Source organism: Penicillium bovifimosum (genome assembly GCF_028826915.1).
Source record: "Penicillium bovifimosum strain IBT 22155 chromosome Unknown utg000005l_segment0_segment0, whole genome shotgun sequence".
Classification (NCBI taxonomy): Eukaryota; Fungi; Ascomycota; class Eurotiomycetes; order Eurotiales; family Aspergillaceae; genus Penicillium; species Penicillium bovifimosum.
In genome coordinates, this window is record NW_026622714.1 from 2,219,261 (window position 1) to 2,235,023 (window position 15,763).

Genomic DNA, 15,763 nt, shown 5'->3' on the forward strand with positions numbered 1-15,763 from the left:
ATGAGGAAGGATCATGACCACCAACCGTAATGTCCCGAGAATAACAACTTTAACAAGATACGGAGTAAGCAGAACCGAGGAAGATGTCATCATCCAAACAAGTCCAGACAAACAAAACAAACAGAGCAAGTCCATTGACGTCAAGCAGATCCTCACCGCCGGCACTAAACCTGAATTGACCAAGCGGTGACATAGCTCTTGCAGCCCAAATTGTAGAACAACGCAGGTACCACGAAGGTATTGAGCTCGTCTAGAACATCAGACCAGTCTGAAATCATCTGAGACTCTTCACAAAGTATTTTAGAAGATCCTCCGTCGCGTTCACCACTTGAATTTTCCACTTTACACCAAGCTGATCCTTTAGCTTCACGCGTTTCGTCAGTGACGCAAAGCACCCACTTTCTGCCCACTTTCTCTCACCGGATTGGGTTCGACCCCTCCATATCCCACCTGCACTTAATTGGAGGCTCTACAACGCTTATCGGCTGCTTTTTTTCCTGCGTGTTTCCTTCAATCTATTTTCATTTTATTCTGATTGTCGACCTGTACTTCCGGGTTGAAAGCTTCAATTGATACAAGATGGACCCCATCAAGGTTCCCATTCAACCAGCTAAGAGACGTCGCATTGGTGTTCTCACCTCTGGTGGAGATGCCCCCGGTATGAACGGCGCTGTGCGCGCCGTTGTCCGTATGGCAATTCACTGCGACTGCGAAGCCTACGCCATTTTCGAAGGATATGAGGGATTGGTAGCTGGTGGTAACATGATCCGTCAGCTGCACTGGGAAGATGTCCGCGGCTGGTTGTCCCGTGGTGGTACCTTGATTGGCTCTGCCCGCAGCAAGGGATTCCGCGAGCGTGCCGGCCGTATGAGGGCGGCGAAGAACATGGTCTTGCGCGGTATCGATGCATTGGTCGTCTGCGGTGGTGATGGTAGTTTGACTGGTGCTGATGTCTTCCGTGCGGAGTGGCCCAGTTTGCTGGCAGACCTCGTTTCCGCAGGGGAGTTGTCCGCTAGCCAGGTGGAGCCGTACAAGGTGCTGAACATCGTCGGTCTGGTGGGTTCAATTGACAATGATATGTCCGGGACAGATGCCACTATCGGCTGCTTCTCATCCTTGACCCGCATCTGTGATGCCGTCGACGATGTCTTCGATACTGCATTCTCTCACCAGCGTGGCTTCGTCATTGAGGTGATGGGCCGGCACTGTGGATGGCTCGCTCTGATGTCTGCCATTAGTACTGGTGCAGACTGGCTGTTCCTCCCTGAGATGCCTCCGAAGGATGGCTGGGAAGATCATATGTGTTCCGTAATCACAAAGGTGGGTTATCCAAGCCTCATTGTATGCACTTGCTTTGGCTGACTTCTGCTATTTTACAGAACCGAACCGAACGAGGCAAGCGCCGTACCATCGTTATCGTCGCCGAGGGAGCCCAAGATCGCCAATTGAACAAGGTCTCTAGCTCGAAGATTAAGGATATTCTCACTGACCGGCTTGGCTTGGACACTCGAGTTACCATCTTGGGCCACACCCAGCGTGGCGGTCCAGCATGCGCCTACGACCGCTGGCTGTCAACCCTACAAGGTGTGGAGGCTGTTCGCGCTGTGCTGGAAATGTCGCCTCAGTCCCCTTCGCCGGTTATCACCATCCGTGAGAATAAGATCATGCGTACCCCTCTGATGGAGGCGGTCCAAGCCACCAAAGATGTCGCCGCGAAGATCGATACCAAAGACTTCGAGGGCGCCATGAAACTCCGTGATCCCGAATTCAAAGAGCACTACAGAGCATACTTGAATACCGCGACCCCAGAGCACCCGAAGCTGAGTCTTCCCGAAGGCAAGGTAGGAGACAACCCGGGCTGTTCGAACTCTTAAGATTCCCCACTTACTTACTACTCACAGAGAATGCGGATTGCTATCATCCACGTCGGTGCCCCAGCTGGTGGTATGAACCAAGCAACTCGTGCCGCCGTTGCATACTGTCTCACCCGTGGCCACACACCGCTGGCCATTCACAACGGTTTCCCCGGATTGTGCCGTCACCACGCCGACCAGCCGGTTAGCTCAGTTCGTGAAGTGACTTGGCTGGAAGCCGATAGCTGGGTCAACGAGGGTGGTTCAGATATTGGAACTAACCGCAGCTTGCCGTCTGTTGATATGGAGACCACTGCCAAGTGCTTTGAGCTTTACAAGTTCGATGCTTTGTTTGTTGTTGGTGGATTTGAGGCTTTCACCGCCGTCAGCGAACTGCGCCAGGCTCGCGCGAAGTATGAAGCCTTCAAGATTCCGCTCATTGTGCTCCCAGCCACCATCTCTAACAACGTCCCCGGAACCGAGTACTCTCTGGGCAGCGACACCTGCCTGAACACCCTCATTGACTTCTGCGATGCCATCCGGCAATCCGCATCGTCTTCCCGTCGCCGAGTGTTCGTGATCGAGACTCAGGGTGGCAAGTCTGGATACATTGCGACAACGGCTGGCCTTGCTGTCGGTGCTGTGGCAGTTTACATTCCCGAGGAGGGTATCGATATTAAGATGCTCTCACGCGATATCGACTTCCTTCGTGATAACTTCCTCCGCGACAAAGGTGCTAACCGTGCGGGTAAGATCATCCTGCGCAACGAAACTGCTTCGGCCACATACACCACTCAGGTAATTGCCGACATCATCAAGGAGGAGGCCAATGGCCGCTTCGAGTCTCGTTCTGCTGTTCCAGGTCACTTCCAGCAAGGTGGAAAGCCCTCGCCCATGGACCGTGTCCGTGCTCTGCGTATGGCTATCCGGTGTATGGAGCACATTGAAGGATATGCGGGTAAGAGCCGTGCGCAGGTCGCTGACGACCCTCTCTCGTCCTCTGTCATTGGTATCAAGGGCTCACAGGTCCTGTTCTCGCCCATGGGCGGTGAGACTGGATTGGAAGCTACCGAGACTGATTGGGTGCGTCGTCGCCCCAAGTCCGAGTTCTGGCTTGAGCTACAGGATGTCGTCAATGTTCTGTCTGGACGCTCCCACGCCAGCCAAAACGAGACATGGTCTTGCTATGAAAGTACGTAAATTGTCGACAACCCGAGTTTTGCTTGTTCACCCTGTTTTATCACCTGCGACGTCCCCCATTGGACCCTTTGACGACCTTCCCATGGACTATTCACCCCTGGACCCCTTCGAAGCGAGTGTTAACCGTGTCTCCCTCACCTTTCAGATCCTGCGACAGTCCGATCCGTCCCTTCGGTTCCCAGTTCTCCCTGAACTGGGTTCAATCCATAAAGATTTAGCCTCTTCCCAACCAATTGTGGAAATTAGCCAATAATGCACGATATCCTTGATATTTGTTGCAACATTGGTCGGCGAGCCATCTGCTACCTTGAGATGCCGATGTCTATGGTGCTGGACGTCCGTTACGCTTTGTATGATGCTATGCAACTAGTCCAGACTTTAGAGGACATTTATGCCTGGGAGTTCGGGTGCTCTTGATTTCCCTTGACGCTTTTCTATCATGTAGATAGAATGATGAAATTCCATTATTTAAGAACAGAACAATGCAAGTAAATGTTATCGTAATATTGGGAGATGTCGCCCAGTACCTAGATTGCACCAACCAAATCAGGCCCACGAAAGTCTCCAAGAATCGATGATGCTTTCCAAATGACTACCAATGGCTACTCCGGGTTGACCGTTTTCTCCAACTCATCGAGTAGGTCCACCGTCTCAGCCGGGCTTGCGATCCAGGCAGTCGTGGATGCAAGACGTGCCTAAGAAGATAAAGTTAGTATAAAGTCCAAGAAAACCATACAGCCAGCCATCAGTCCCACCTTAAAGTCATTAGCACCAGCCGACAAGAACTGATCACCAACATGAAGCGTCTTAGCCGGATCAATACCCCCAAAGTAGCGCTGACAAGCACGCACACCCCAAGACTTATCACCAATATCCACAAAGACATCATTCCCACCATTAAAAGCACAGAAAGGCAGACGCGACCCAACAGCCGACCGTTGCACCGTATTCTGCACCACCAGAACGGTCTCTTCCAACTGCTCCCGATTAATCCTAACCCCATTAACCGGGTAAACACCAACAGCACGATCCTTCCTTAGGACCGCAGCCGGCAGATTAAGATTCGAAGCACAAGCCCGTAAAGCCGACTCAGCAATATCAAGCAGCTGGGTAATATCATCCTCACTCCAAGCCTGCATCTCATCCAGCAACCACTCCTTGCGCGGCACATAGGCCAGTCTAGCCGTCGAGGTAGGATCAAACCGGAACAGGAAGTTACTCTCGCCGCCCATGACAATCAGACCTTGCTTCTGGTCCTCAGTGAGGTCAGTTGACCCGTGGATAGCCTCGAGCAGACCCTGGAGTCGCTCGTAGTACTTCGGGGCCTCGGTGTAACCCGCCGCCGTCACGATGCCCACCTTACGGTCCTGCTGCAGGAGACGCAGGATACGGGGGATGACTGGGTTATCAGCCATGAGACAGGCGCCGTCATCGTAGAGTGTCACGTCTCCATCGAACGTGACTAGTTTCACGTCGCTGGAGCGGACGAGGCCGATGACCTGGGCGGAGTTGAGGATTAGTCGGATATCGTTGAATGAGGGCGCGACGAAGCGTCGTCGGCTGATGAATCGCTGCTGGTCTTGGTATTTGAATGCATCTTCCAGGTACAGCTGGGTGAAGAAGGTGCCGACGGTCGGCACGAGGAGGTTGAGTTTGGATTTGCCTGGGGCATTGCGTTCGTGGTGTTGGACTTGCCAAACGTATTAGGTGGCGATCGCATGCATGATTTTTTAATTTTTGACGAAATACTTACTGTGATCGATTACCAGTCGCTCTACATCTCGCATGATCTCTGCATAGCGGACGTGGGTGTCGGCGGCGACGGACTTCAGCCCTTCGCTATGTTCCTGGTAGATTGCGGTGGGCTGGGAATGCAGGACAAAGGGGACGGCTAGCAGGCCCTGGAGGGGTAACCGTTAGTGTTGGCCACCACACCTTGTTTGAACCGACTACGTACTTTGATCCATTCAATCTGATATCTGTTAGCCTCTAGAATACCCTTTGAAGCGGGTGAAGTGACTTACAAGTTGATCCCGACGATGGGTCTGTAATGCGGAGTTAGTGAGGGCCGGCTAAGACCGAGGGGTAGTCGTACCTTGAGGGCATCTAGAATCAAGTTAGCCACAGAAATTAAGCATGGGAGTAAGATGACGTGCACTCTACTCTATAACGGGTTGTCATGATTTGTGAAGAAGTACTGTCGCTACTGTGTATAGGTCAAGTAGATGTCGATGGGATGATCTGGCCCCTGGCTGGTTTAGTGGCGCACGTCCCTTGTGAGTGGGTGCGCTTAAATATTATATCCCAAGCCGCCTAAGCGCCTTGCTAGCCGCCATCGTGATGGACTGTTTCAGGACTCGTCATGTGAATGCTCAAGGAATGTCCAAAGATGAATTATTGTAATTAGGCGTTGGAAGCTGCAGTCACCGACTCAGTGCATAGAGGAGCCTATCAACAACGATAGAGACCGACACTTCCATTATTGAAGAGTGGCAAGGTTGCCAAAGATGGCGTTTCTAAGAAACCCCCAAAGAAGACTGGAAGCTCGAAAAGAGTCTCCAACTTTACCACGGAGAAGAAAGCCATGCTGATCGGTCATAATATCGACGTGAAGGCCGCCGGCCTGAGAAATGTAATTTAATAGGAAACTCTGGGGCACCAGAGTTTTCCTCATTCTATCGACAGAAGAAGTCACTGCGCACACTCTCCCAGAACCCAGGGAAATGTAATTCAACGGGGAGGCTCTGGGGCATCGGCGGCCATTCGATATAGCCTCAGGCCGGCGGCCTTCACATCGATACCATGACCGATCAGCATGCTTCTTCTGCGTCTTAAAGTTGGAGACTCTTTCGAGCTTCCAGTCTTCTTGGGGGGTTTCTTAGAAACGCCGTCTTTGGCAACCTTGCCACTCTTCAATAATGGAGGAAAACTCTGGTGCGGATACGCTCGCCGGAAATGATGGATGGATGGATGGTTCCAAGGTGGAGTGAGGGATGGAAGGGATGGAAGATGGGAAGTTGAAGGAGAGAAAAAAAAGGGAAAGTTGGGGAGGGAGATTATATAGATTGGTGGTTTCCTATTCAGGAAGGCACGTACTTACACCAGTGGGAAGGGACAACCCACCCATCATATGATCTCCTCAATGGAAATTCACCCACGTACTTAACTATGACTTGTATTCTTCAAGCCTCTGAGAGAATATTCACAGTGCCATGTACCACTACAGATATGATGTACTACTATGTACTATGATCAGTATTGAATATTTCATATTTTCATTATCCTTGCTAATTCCAGCACAGAAACATAAGAATAAAACTGTATGTATGCCATCGAGGGTCCCACGGCAACACTTGCTTTTACAAGCGGGGGGACGGCACATTTAAGACATAAGATAGAGGGGGGAGGAATAAGGACTGAACGGCTGCCATCCTGTATGCCATCGAGGGTCCCACGGCAGCATTTGCTTTTACAAGCGGGGGGACGGCACATTTAAGACATAAGATAGAGGGGGGGAGGAATAAGGACTGAACGGCTGCCATCCTGTCTGACATCGAAGGGGTCCCCCGGCAGCACCTGCTTCGACAAGCTAGACAAGCGGGGGGACAACACTTCCACAACGGCGGGACAGAACGGGGGCCAACAGGGCCAGAGACTCCTGACAAGACCTAATGTTTGGAGGCCTTCGAGGTCTTGGAGGTCTTCGTGGCCTTCGAGGCCTTGGAGACCTTTGAGTCCTTGGAGACCTTGGAGTCCTTCGAAACCTTGGAGTCCTTCGAGGCCTTGGAGTCCTTCGAGACCTTGGAGGCCTTGGAGACCTTTGAGTCCTTGAAGACCTTGGAGTCCTTCGAAACCTTGGAGTCCTTCGAAACCTTGGAGTCCTTCGAAACCTTGGAGTCCTTCGAGACCTTGGAGTCCTTAGCCTGGCCTTCTGGCTTGAGAATCAGCTTCAACCGCCGCTGCACCTTGGCCTCCTTGGGCTTGGTGGCAGCAGCGGGAGGGACGTCGGCAGCGGAAGCAGAAGACTTGGCCTGAGTCTCGGTGGTAGGAGGGGCGGAAGGACCGGTAAGAGAGAGTTTGAGGGAAGCGGCCTTACGGCGCTGTGACTTGCGTCCACCAGCCTCAGGGGCAGTGGCAGCAGCAGCAGCAGCAGCAGGCTCGGGAGCGGCACCCGTGGCAGCAGCAACAGTGGCAGCGGCGACGGCAGCATTCTTGGCGGGAGATGTGACGGTGGTCGGACGGGTCTTTCGGGAACGGGTCTTCTTGGTAATTTTTGAAGGGGCATGTGAACGCATTCGGGCCTTCTCCTTTGCCACGTCCTCAATGACGAACGGGGCTCGACCGGTTGGGACATTACAGTCTCCCATGAGCGGGGGAAACCTGTAGGTATGGGCAGCCTCGGCCTGCTGGTTGCTTCGGGCGTACACGGGGGGGAAGGGAAGGTTCTCGCTGCCGTAGGTGTGGGGTGGGTAATAAGGGTGGTATTGCTCAGGGGCGAGGATCACCTCCTCGTCGTCGCAGTTGACATACCCTGTGTCGACCCAGCCATCGCCGAGCATCTTTGGCTCGGACTCTTTGTAGAATATCGTCTTCAGTGAGGGGTAGGTGGTTGGACGGAAGGTGTGGGGGCCGGATGGGGTTGGTAGAATAGGGGGAGGGGACAGCACGAAAGATGACGCCCCAGATTTGGTAACGTCGCGAGAAGAAGAAGAGGAAACGAAGGGGTCTGGGAGAGGCATAGAAGAAGAGGAAAAGGTAGTAGTTGAAGGTTCTTGCTCGACCATGCTGGTGTCGTCGGCGACATCGTCGGCGACATCATCGACTGCCATGTCATTTCCGGCGAGCGCATCCGCACCGGCGTTTTCCTCATTTTGTCGAGAGAAGAAGTCTCTCCGCACACTCTCCCAGAACCCAGGGAAATGTAATTGGATGGGGAAGTGGGGGGCATCCGCGGCCATTCGATATAGCCTCAGACCGGCGGCCTTCACATCGATCCCATGACCGATCAGCATTGCCTTCTGAGTGGTGAGGTTGGAGACTCTTTTCGAGCTTCCAGTCTTCTTGGGAAGTTTCTTAGAAACTCCATCTTTGGCAACCTTGCCACTCTTCACAGCCTTCTTGGCCACAGGGTCAGCGACGGTGCGTCCCGCTTGATTCTCTCTGCGAGCTTCAATGGCCTTCATGCTCCCATCACGGATACGGGTTGACTGCCGCATTTCGGTGGCGCTGGTGGAAGGCGATTGGCTGATGTGAACTGTGGAAAGGCGAGATGGACGAGACTGGAAGGTTCGTCGACGCGAAGACGGTGTTTCCGGAGAATTAACACGTGAATTAGAAGTTGAGGTAGGCGAAGGAGGAGTTGGAGTAACAGAAGTAGAAAGTTTTGGGGTGTAGAAACAAATGTTGATAGAACTGTCAGAGGAGGAGGGAGATGAAAGGTTGGAAGTTTTGGTGGGCTGCAAGCTCTCATTTGAACTTTTTGAGGGGACCCGTGGGGATCGCCTAGAAGGTGCCAATGTTGTCTTGTCAATGCGTGCAGGCATCAACTTACGCTGGCCCTTCGGAGGCATTGTGAATTAGAGCTAAATGACCCGAATTGTCAGCCACCCTATTCAATGATTATTCAGGTGAATACAATAGCCATCAATAAGAGCAATTGGGCAATACAAATAATAGACTAATTATTGTCCCCATCAATGCAGCTATTGTGGCAATATATGGGGTTGTTCTCAGCAGGGCAAGCGACGTCAGAAGACCGCAGTGCGCGGAAGGGAGAAGTTCGGGTTTAGGGCCCAACGTAAACGTGTAGGACTCACGGTTTGAGGGATGTACCCTTCCACTCTTATGCCTAAATAGTTTATAGACTGCCTTTTGTGACCTAGGCGCAGGCCAGAGGCGTATTTGTGGCGGAGAAGGCGAAGTCAAGTGATGGAGGATGCCCCGGTGCTGCAGAAAAGAAATTAGGGCTACGCTGATCGGCGCTTATCGGCTACACATGGGCGACGAATCGGACCACTATGACATAGGCTCACCGCTCTAGTCACCGCCTTTTGATTATCGTTTCACTGGCAGCTTTTCTTTTGTGCAAAGGGATCAGGGGCCACAAGAAGGGAATGAATGAACGCAACCACCAGAGGGGAATGAATGAATGATATCCCGGCATGATCCTAATCAGACTTCTCCATGATCAAGACTGGATGCTTGCCTTTGACCTTGAGTATCTCTCCGCCCACTTCGAGAACCATCTTCCATTTTAGCTCGTACGTTCGCTTGATATTATAAGTGATGAATGTCGGAACTTCGTGAAACTGGAATTGATCATGCTGGAGTTTCAGATTGAGCTCGTGTCCTAAATTTAGAGGACTCGACTTGTCGTCAATCGGTAAGGTCAAAGGTCTGCCATAAGATGATGAATGCTTGTCGAAAGGAGTTGCTTCGAATTGAGCTTCACATTGAATTCCGTCATTTCTCTGCTTTGACTTCTTTGGCGTTGAATATTCTGCCAAAATAGTCTTTGTCTTGAAGTGCTCTTCGCGCACGACTGTAGCCGCCCCCACGGTGCCTGTGGCGAAGGCTATAATACTCGTCGTCGATCGGATAGCAAGAGCGAAACTGTTTACGTTAACAGTCTGGGGCACGCCTGCAATGCATTCGTTCGTATCCGCCCATTGCGGCATAGCCCGTATCTCGAATGGAATGGGATACGGGCTGCCTTTTTGAAGAACCGAAGCTATGCTGGTTTCTAGGCAGAATGTAAGACGAGGAGCTCCAGAAACACCTAGGAGCTTAGCGATCTGCTGTCTTGTGGAAATTCTGGCAGTTTCCACAGTAGGAGTCAGACGAGGAGAGGTAACCGTGTAAGGATGTCGGGAATGTAGATTGACATCGAAATCAGTTATCGGGAAAGGAGATGATTCACATCGAAGCTGAACTGGCAACCGAGCCATGGCGAACTTGGAGGAGTCAGGAGTCGTCATTGTAGCCTCCAAATAGTACTCAACAACTGCAAAGCTGCGACATGAGCCAGCAGTGCTGTTGGCCAGGTCAAATGACGGTGGAAGAGCATGCTGGTTGGCGCAGGGTAGGGGCAGGTATGATGCCTTCCCAAATGGATGCAATCCCAAAAAGCTTGGATCAGGATGCTTGGGTATATTCATTTCGAAGGGCCACTTATGTTCGTCTGGATCGAATCTTTGGATATGTAAGGCTCCATTGAAAAGCTCATTCCGAACTCCATCCGGACCGAACAAGTCTAGGCTGCTATAACATGAGGAATCACGGCTGAAGAATTCTGTGCTGCACCTTCCATGGAAGCTAATGCTGATCCTCGTTTCAGTGCCAACCCAAGGCGAGATTCGAGACACATAGCCAGTAATTCTTTGGCCGGGGAGGGATGATGTAGCCGAGTCCAGGTGGATTGAAAGATCAGGACTGTTACAGGCCAGAATTCTCGCCATTACGTCGCAACTGTTCAAACGCAGTGGCCTGCCAATTCGAGTGCTTCTGAGACCGCACGAATGTATTGATAATGTAATGGCTATCCAAGGTTATGATGGACGATGTAGACATTGACTGGCAGTAGGCGACGTAGTTAAGCGTAATGTGCACTCGAGGGGAGCGGATAGTCTTTATACGTAAAATGGCAGCATTAAATTACATGAAGGCGAAGTTGACATGCCCCGTATAGGTACGAATACAACTGCCCGCGACACATGACAAGCAGACAGAGTATGCCAAGGTATCGGATAGGTGTATCGGGAAGACACAGACACGATCCCGACGTATCGGAGTTGATATATCGCAAGACGTAATTGATACGTACTGGTTTGAGATTGATAGGCCGTTAGTCGGATAGCTACCTATCGTTGCAACATCGGTTAAGTGACAATATCGCTGCATTCTGTTGGTCAAAGTTGGTATGTATTGAGCCAGAATGAATATGCAGTTGATCGGAATAGATGGATATGTGGTAGGTTGGAATGAATATGCAGTTGGTCGGAACTCGGAATAGATATAGCCAATTATTGACATGCAGGACATCGGAGTACTTAAGGTATTGTCTCGGAGCTACACGTGTTGGAGCTACACTCAGGCCATGTGGAGTTCTTGATCGAGTGAGACCCACTTATGTAGGGTATCCCGTGGGACCGAAGTTCGAACCCAATTTGGAGTGCATACTGCATACTCTGCATAGTGACAGTCGATCTTATACCTTTCTCACAAAATCCCAGATATGTGTTTAAATATCGTCCTCAATCCAATCAATAAACGCATTACAAATGCCTCCATTACACCAGATTCAGTGCTGTTACCATTGCGCAAAGCTTAGTTAATTGCGGTCCGGTGGAAGTTGTCAGATTGGGATATGCTGGGATGAGGCCTTCCTAGGCCATAAACAGGAACCTTGGTTTTTGATGGGGTCTAGTGGTCATTATTTCCCATAGAAGTTTCTAGCAGGTCTCTCGTTCAGAGGCGAGTTTAGTGACCAGGATGGTGTCACCCGTCTGCTCTATCACTGTTGTACTTACGCCGCAGATACTACAGTATCCAATCCTGGCCATCGATGTTCTCCAGCCACAGCCTGAATGCATGATCTGGACCTGAAACAGGAGCACTCATCTCATAGTTGAAATCATCCGTCATCAAATAACCATCTGGCACATGTGTGTTGTGAATCATACCGTTAGTGAAAGCGTTTGTACCGAGCTGCTGTGTTGACATAGAAGCAACATGGCAATGTGGATCCGCGGTATTCGGAGGGCTCAGGATCTTATCAAGGACTCGAGAAATCAGTTTTCGGCCCTTTTCGCAAAGTTCTCTATCTCCAAACACTGGGTCCAAGTCGCTCAGCTTATTTGTGAAGACACACAGATCTTGGATTGTCCTGCTTCGAGGTAGAAGCGGCTCGTTAGGATACACTGGGAGCTGTTCCTGCTTTAGGAGTTCTATCGCCAATATAACCGCACTGCGTAGTCCATGTACCGCTAGGAAGTAGATGGAAGATGTTGCTGCCGACATTTCGACACGTTTATACAGTCGCAGCACGTCACTCAGGATTGTCTGTGCCGTGTTCATTAATCCTGCGGGGCCTGCACCCGCTTTGCGCATGAGTACGCGGTGAAGCAGAAGTGAATTCGCCTGAGGACCTTGACGAATGATGTTTTGAAAGTGTAGCTGGATGACCTTCTGTGTCTCGAGCCCGAAAGTCCCATCTCTTAAATTCAACATAACTTGCGGAAGAGTTGCCCAATGTTCCTCCGTTTTGCGTTGAATAACGTCCGCATTTTGCCGCACCTCTTCTGGTGTGAAGTTCCCTAATGAAAGCTCGAGAATGTTCTCTCTTCTTGTCATAAAGCTGATAGAAGACCTTATCCAAGAGAGATGGCGTATCTCTCCATCTCGATTGTAACCCTGTTCATCCAGACTAGCAATGGTGACCGCTAGCTCCTGCGGATCTTCCGAAAACAACTGCGAGTCTGTCAGGTCTAGCGGCGGATCCAAGTTCATATAACGATGCGAGAGCCGTGGTGGACGGCCCAGAAATGTGGATATGCTAATCTCTGTTGCGTAGACCACCGCTCGAAGTCGTTTACGCAGTTCAGCGAGGAAATAAGGAACTTGACTATCGGCTTTGATCTCCTGGTGAAGGCCCATTGCAACGAGGGCGCTATTCACTTCGGCACCAATACAGTACGTTGTATAACAAGCTTCTCCCTTGGTATATTTGGTGATGTCGTAGTGCTCCAAAAGGGCCCAGATGAACGCATCATCCAAAGCACCGTATTCTCGGCAAAATCCGATACATACTTCTGCAGCTTCGGTCATATGGTTCAACAATGATTTGCGATCCATGTTGAACTCCTGGAAAAACGGATCCGATGAATTTGATACCATTGCATATGTCCCCACGTAGTTGGCGATCATGGCGATTACTCCCCAGCGAATATGTTCACCTGTGGCAGAGTAAATCCACTGCCTTGCTGTGGTGGTGCCATCAAACACCTGTGGTGTCGCTGTGTTCTCACAGAGCAAATGACATAGCTGCCGTATCTGCTCAGGGTGTTGAGTTGACAATATCTCGCCATGAGCGAACCACAATTGTGATAGCCATTGTCTCACGATGAACTCGCCACAGTGAATATGGATACATTCAATAGATTGGAAAAACAAGTCGATGCCGCGATCTATCATTGCCCTGTTCTGCAAGAGGGAGAGAACCTGGCAACCGCGGGCAATTCTTTCACTCGAAATAGGTTTCTCCTGGACAGCCGTGGCTCGTTCCAGGCCAGTGGAAGTTATACCGAGTTGCGTCAAATCCTCTGTCATGATGGATGTGAGTGAGGTAAAGCCAAGGAACCCGTGCTTGCCCGGCCAGGTTTCGGAAAAATCAGATAATGGCGGTGCCGACCCTGCGCGATGTGGTGGTGCATAACTCGCTCTGTGGTTGTGTCCCGAAGTGGTAACAGCCTCGGTTTGATCGCCTCCGCGAGGTTGCCCAATTGAGGGGCGAGAGACGGCGCTGCTCAGCCGTGGTGGCGTCCGGACGCTTGGTACTGCTGCCGCGATCGTGGAGGCTTCTTGACGGTGCTGGTAAGACAGTCTAGGTTAGTGGGACCTATAAAGCCATACTACATTAAGATACGGATGAAATGGGTGTTTTCTTACACGCGTAAGAGGGTTCGGGTGATAGTAGCATTCGTCAACCCGCCGTCTCCTTACACATCTACCGCAAGGTATGCTGTGATCGCACGCAACTTTCGACTTTCGGCATGGTTCGCAGGACTGCATCTTGTGATTTCGGCGGTATTTAGCAATAAGAACTTGATCTGTACGTTGCACTCGTGTCGACCGCCTGCCTGTCCCCATCTCGACGGTACGAGCACGGAGAAGAGCAGTATTGGAAATAACCTTGACAAGGTGCTACAGAAGTAACACAAAGAACAGACTGAGAGCGAGCCTCAGAATGAGATTTCTCATTTCTCACACATTGAATAATAGGAAGTTGGAATCAGCACTGATTAATAACCTTCTGTTCTTAGGAAGAAGGGAGCTCTGGGGCCCTGTGGCAGACTTTAGGGGCTATCTTTCACCGCCTCGCGGCCTCGCCTCGCTATAAACCCCCAAAAAGGCTTAGTTAGTATCTGTCGGAGTACTGCTCAGGGGGTCATACTAGTGCACCAGTGATATGGTTTGGGCGTTTGGCCCTCTAGGGCGGGACGGCAGAATCGTTAATTTTCTGCCAGGCAGAATTAGCCAATCAGCTTTCTGTCAACAGCCGGTGGGTATCATCGCCCGTAGTTTGTGGCCGGTGGGTGACTCACCCGCTCGGTCTCACCGTCTCACGATATTCAACTTCAACTTCGAACACATTCTGTCATGATTCTGACTCATTTCTTGGATTTATTGGCTTCGTACTTGACGATAGACCGCATGGAAAATGATGATGGGATTGAACGGAGCTTCTTTCCAGATTGAGACCCCGGATCTTACTAGTGGCTGGATCTGGGCCCTTTCTCGTACTGTTTTGCTTACCATTGGCCTCTCCAGAGTGGCTCGAAATGTTGAGGCCTATACAAGGCATCATGATTTACGAAAGCCCCATAGGATGGCTCACGAATCACGGTGACTCTGAATGTTCACAACTGCCATGATTCCGGGGAAATTGCTTGTCTTTTGCAAACCTTAACCATCTAATGCGGCAATGCCCGAGAGCGCTCGCTGCACAGGACGAGAAGTATAAATAGCTGCTACAGGAACAGTTTCTAGACAAGCATTGAGAAAGTACAATAAAACCTTCCATTGAAGTGCAAACAGCCTTCCTCAAATATCCAAATCTCACCAGCGAGAGTACCATCCCATTCAATGATCACAGTATCTATACAAACACCCACCTCATCAATCATGCTACCATCCAATCCCAACGACACTCCACCAGCATATACACCATCCCCGGAATACACTTCCAATGAAAAACCACAATCCACCCTCCTCCTCACCCCAGAATCCACCAAACCCGGCCTCGCCACATCATCATCTCTCCTCCGCGGCCTGCAAGTCCCATCCCGCTCCAGGGCCTGCACATCCGGCTTCGACTATCCAGACGAACTAGCCCACTACAATATCTCACCAGAGCAATGGAGCCAATTCACGCAGGTCGTCTGTGACGAAGCCAAACTCTCACGCCAGCAATGGTCCACCGTTATCGGCAAAAGTCTAGGGACAATGGCAGTCGGTGGGCTGATGGTTGGTCTGCTCGGCGCTATTCCGGCTATCTTTATTGGACGGCTAGCGAAAAGTCGAGAGGAGCAGAGGAATCTTATTTACGCGTTGGCGGGGGCGGGGGGGGAGGCTCTTGCGAGGCATATTTCCGGGTGGAATGAGAGGGTTTTTCGTCCGAGGGGGTTTTGATTAGGGTTGATTTGCCGGATGAGGATTTGGAGGATTTGGAGGGTATGGATGTTTGGGGTGGTAGGAAGGGTCGAGAGAAGGCGAAGCGTAAGGCGAGGATTGTGATTATTCCGCTTGATGGGTCGAGTGATTTATGAGGAAGTTTTGGGGGAAGGTGGTTAAAGAGTTCGGATAAAAGTCGTAGTTAGTTATGTTTAAATGGAAGACTATAACCTAGGTATTAGCAGGATATAGTTAGAAATAATCCTAATTCAAAAAAATATTGTACATCCATCATTTATTCATTATCTGAGAAACATTCG

General features: G+C 50.8%; 7 protein-coding genes across 7 annotated transcripts; 2 read left to right on the forward strand and 5 right to left on the reverse strand.

Annotated features, from left to right (window-relative positions):
• Positions 1-579: 579 nt before the first annotated feature.
• N7515_006014 (ATP-dependent 6-phosphofructokinase) lies at positions 580-3,053 on the forward strand (the record flags this gene model as incomplete). Its single annotated transcript, XM_056666758.1, has 3 exons — positions 580-1,320; positions 1,380-1,841; positions 1,902-3,053. The coding sequence occupies 3 exons, from the start codon at positions 580-582 to the stop codon at positions 3,051-3,053; spliced, it is 2,355 nt and encodes a 784-aa protein (XP_056520354.1).
• Positions 3,054-3,655: 602 nt separating this feature from the next.
• isn1 (IMP 5'-nucleotidase ISN1) lies at positions 3,656-5,234 on the reverse strand (the record flags this gene model as incomplete). The annotated part of the gene is made up of 7 exons (XM_056666759.1): positions 3,656-3,748; positions 3,809-4,743; positions 4,807-4,954; positions 5,011-5,025; positions 5,078-5,098; positions 5,149-5,159; positions 5,225-5,234. The coding sequence occupies 7 exons, from the start codon at positions 5,232-5,234 to the stop codon at positions 3,656-3,658; spliced, it is 1,233 nt and encodes a 410-aa protein (XP_056520355.1).
• A 549-nt stretch (positions 5,235-5,783) lies between these two features.
• N7515_006016 (uncharacterized protein) lies at positions 5,784-6,180 on the reverse strand (the record flags this gene model as incomplete). Its single annotated transcript, XM_056666760.1, has 2 exons — positions 5,784-5,963; positions 6,154-6,180. The coding sequence occupies 2 exons, from the start codon at positions 6,178-6,180 to the stop codon at positions 5,784-5,786; spliced, it is 207 nt and encodes a 68-aa protein (XP_056520356.1).
• A 541-nt stretch (positions 6,181-6,721) lies between these two features.
• Positions 6,722-8,623, reverse strand: N7515_006017 (uncharacterized protein; the record flags this gene model as incomplete). Its single annotated transcript, XM_056666761.1, has 1 exon — positions 6,722-8,623. The coding sequence occupies one exon, from the start codon at positions 8,621-8,623 to the stop codon at positions 6,722-6,724; it is 1,902 nt and encodes a 633-aa protein (XP_056520357.1).
• Positions 8,624-9,220: 597 nt separating this feature from the next.
• On the reverse strand, positions 9,221-10,210 carry N7515_006018 (uncharacterized protein; the record flags this gene model as incomplete). Its single annotated transcript, XM_056666762.1, has 1 exon — positions 9,221-10,210. One exon carries the CDS (start codon positions 10,208-10,210, stop codon positions 9,221-9,223), a length of 990 nt encoding a protein of 329 aa, XP_056520358.1.
• A 1,381-nt stretch (positions 10,211-11,591) lies between these two features.
• N7515_006019 (fungal specific transcription factor domain-containing protein) lies at positions 11,592-13,379 on the reverse strand (the record flags this gene model as incomplete). The annotated part of the gene is made up of 1 exon (XM_056666763.1): positions 11,592-13,379. The coding sequence occupies one exon, from the start codon at positions 13,377-13,379 to the stop codon at positions 11,592-11,594; it is 1,788 nt and encodes a 595-aa protein (XP_056520359.1).
• Positions 13,380-14,954: 1,575 nt separating this feature from the next.
• N7515_006020 (uncharacterized protein) lies at positions 14,955-15,598 on the forward strand (the record flags this gene model as incomplete). Its single annotated transcript, XM_056666764.1, is given in 2 exon segments — positions 14,955-15,437; positions 15,452-15,598. The coding sequence occupies 2 exon segments, from the start codon at positions 14,955-14,957 to the stop codon at positions 15,596-15,598; spliced, it is 630 nt and encodes a 209-aa protein (XP_056520360.1).
• Between the last annotated feature and the right edge of the window lie 165 nt (positions 15,599-15,763).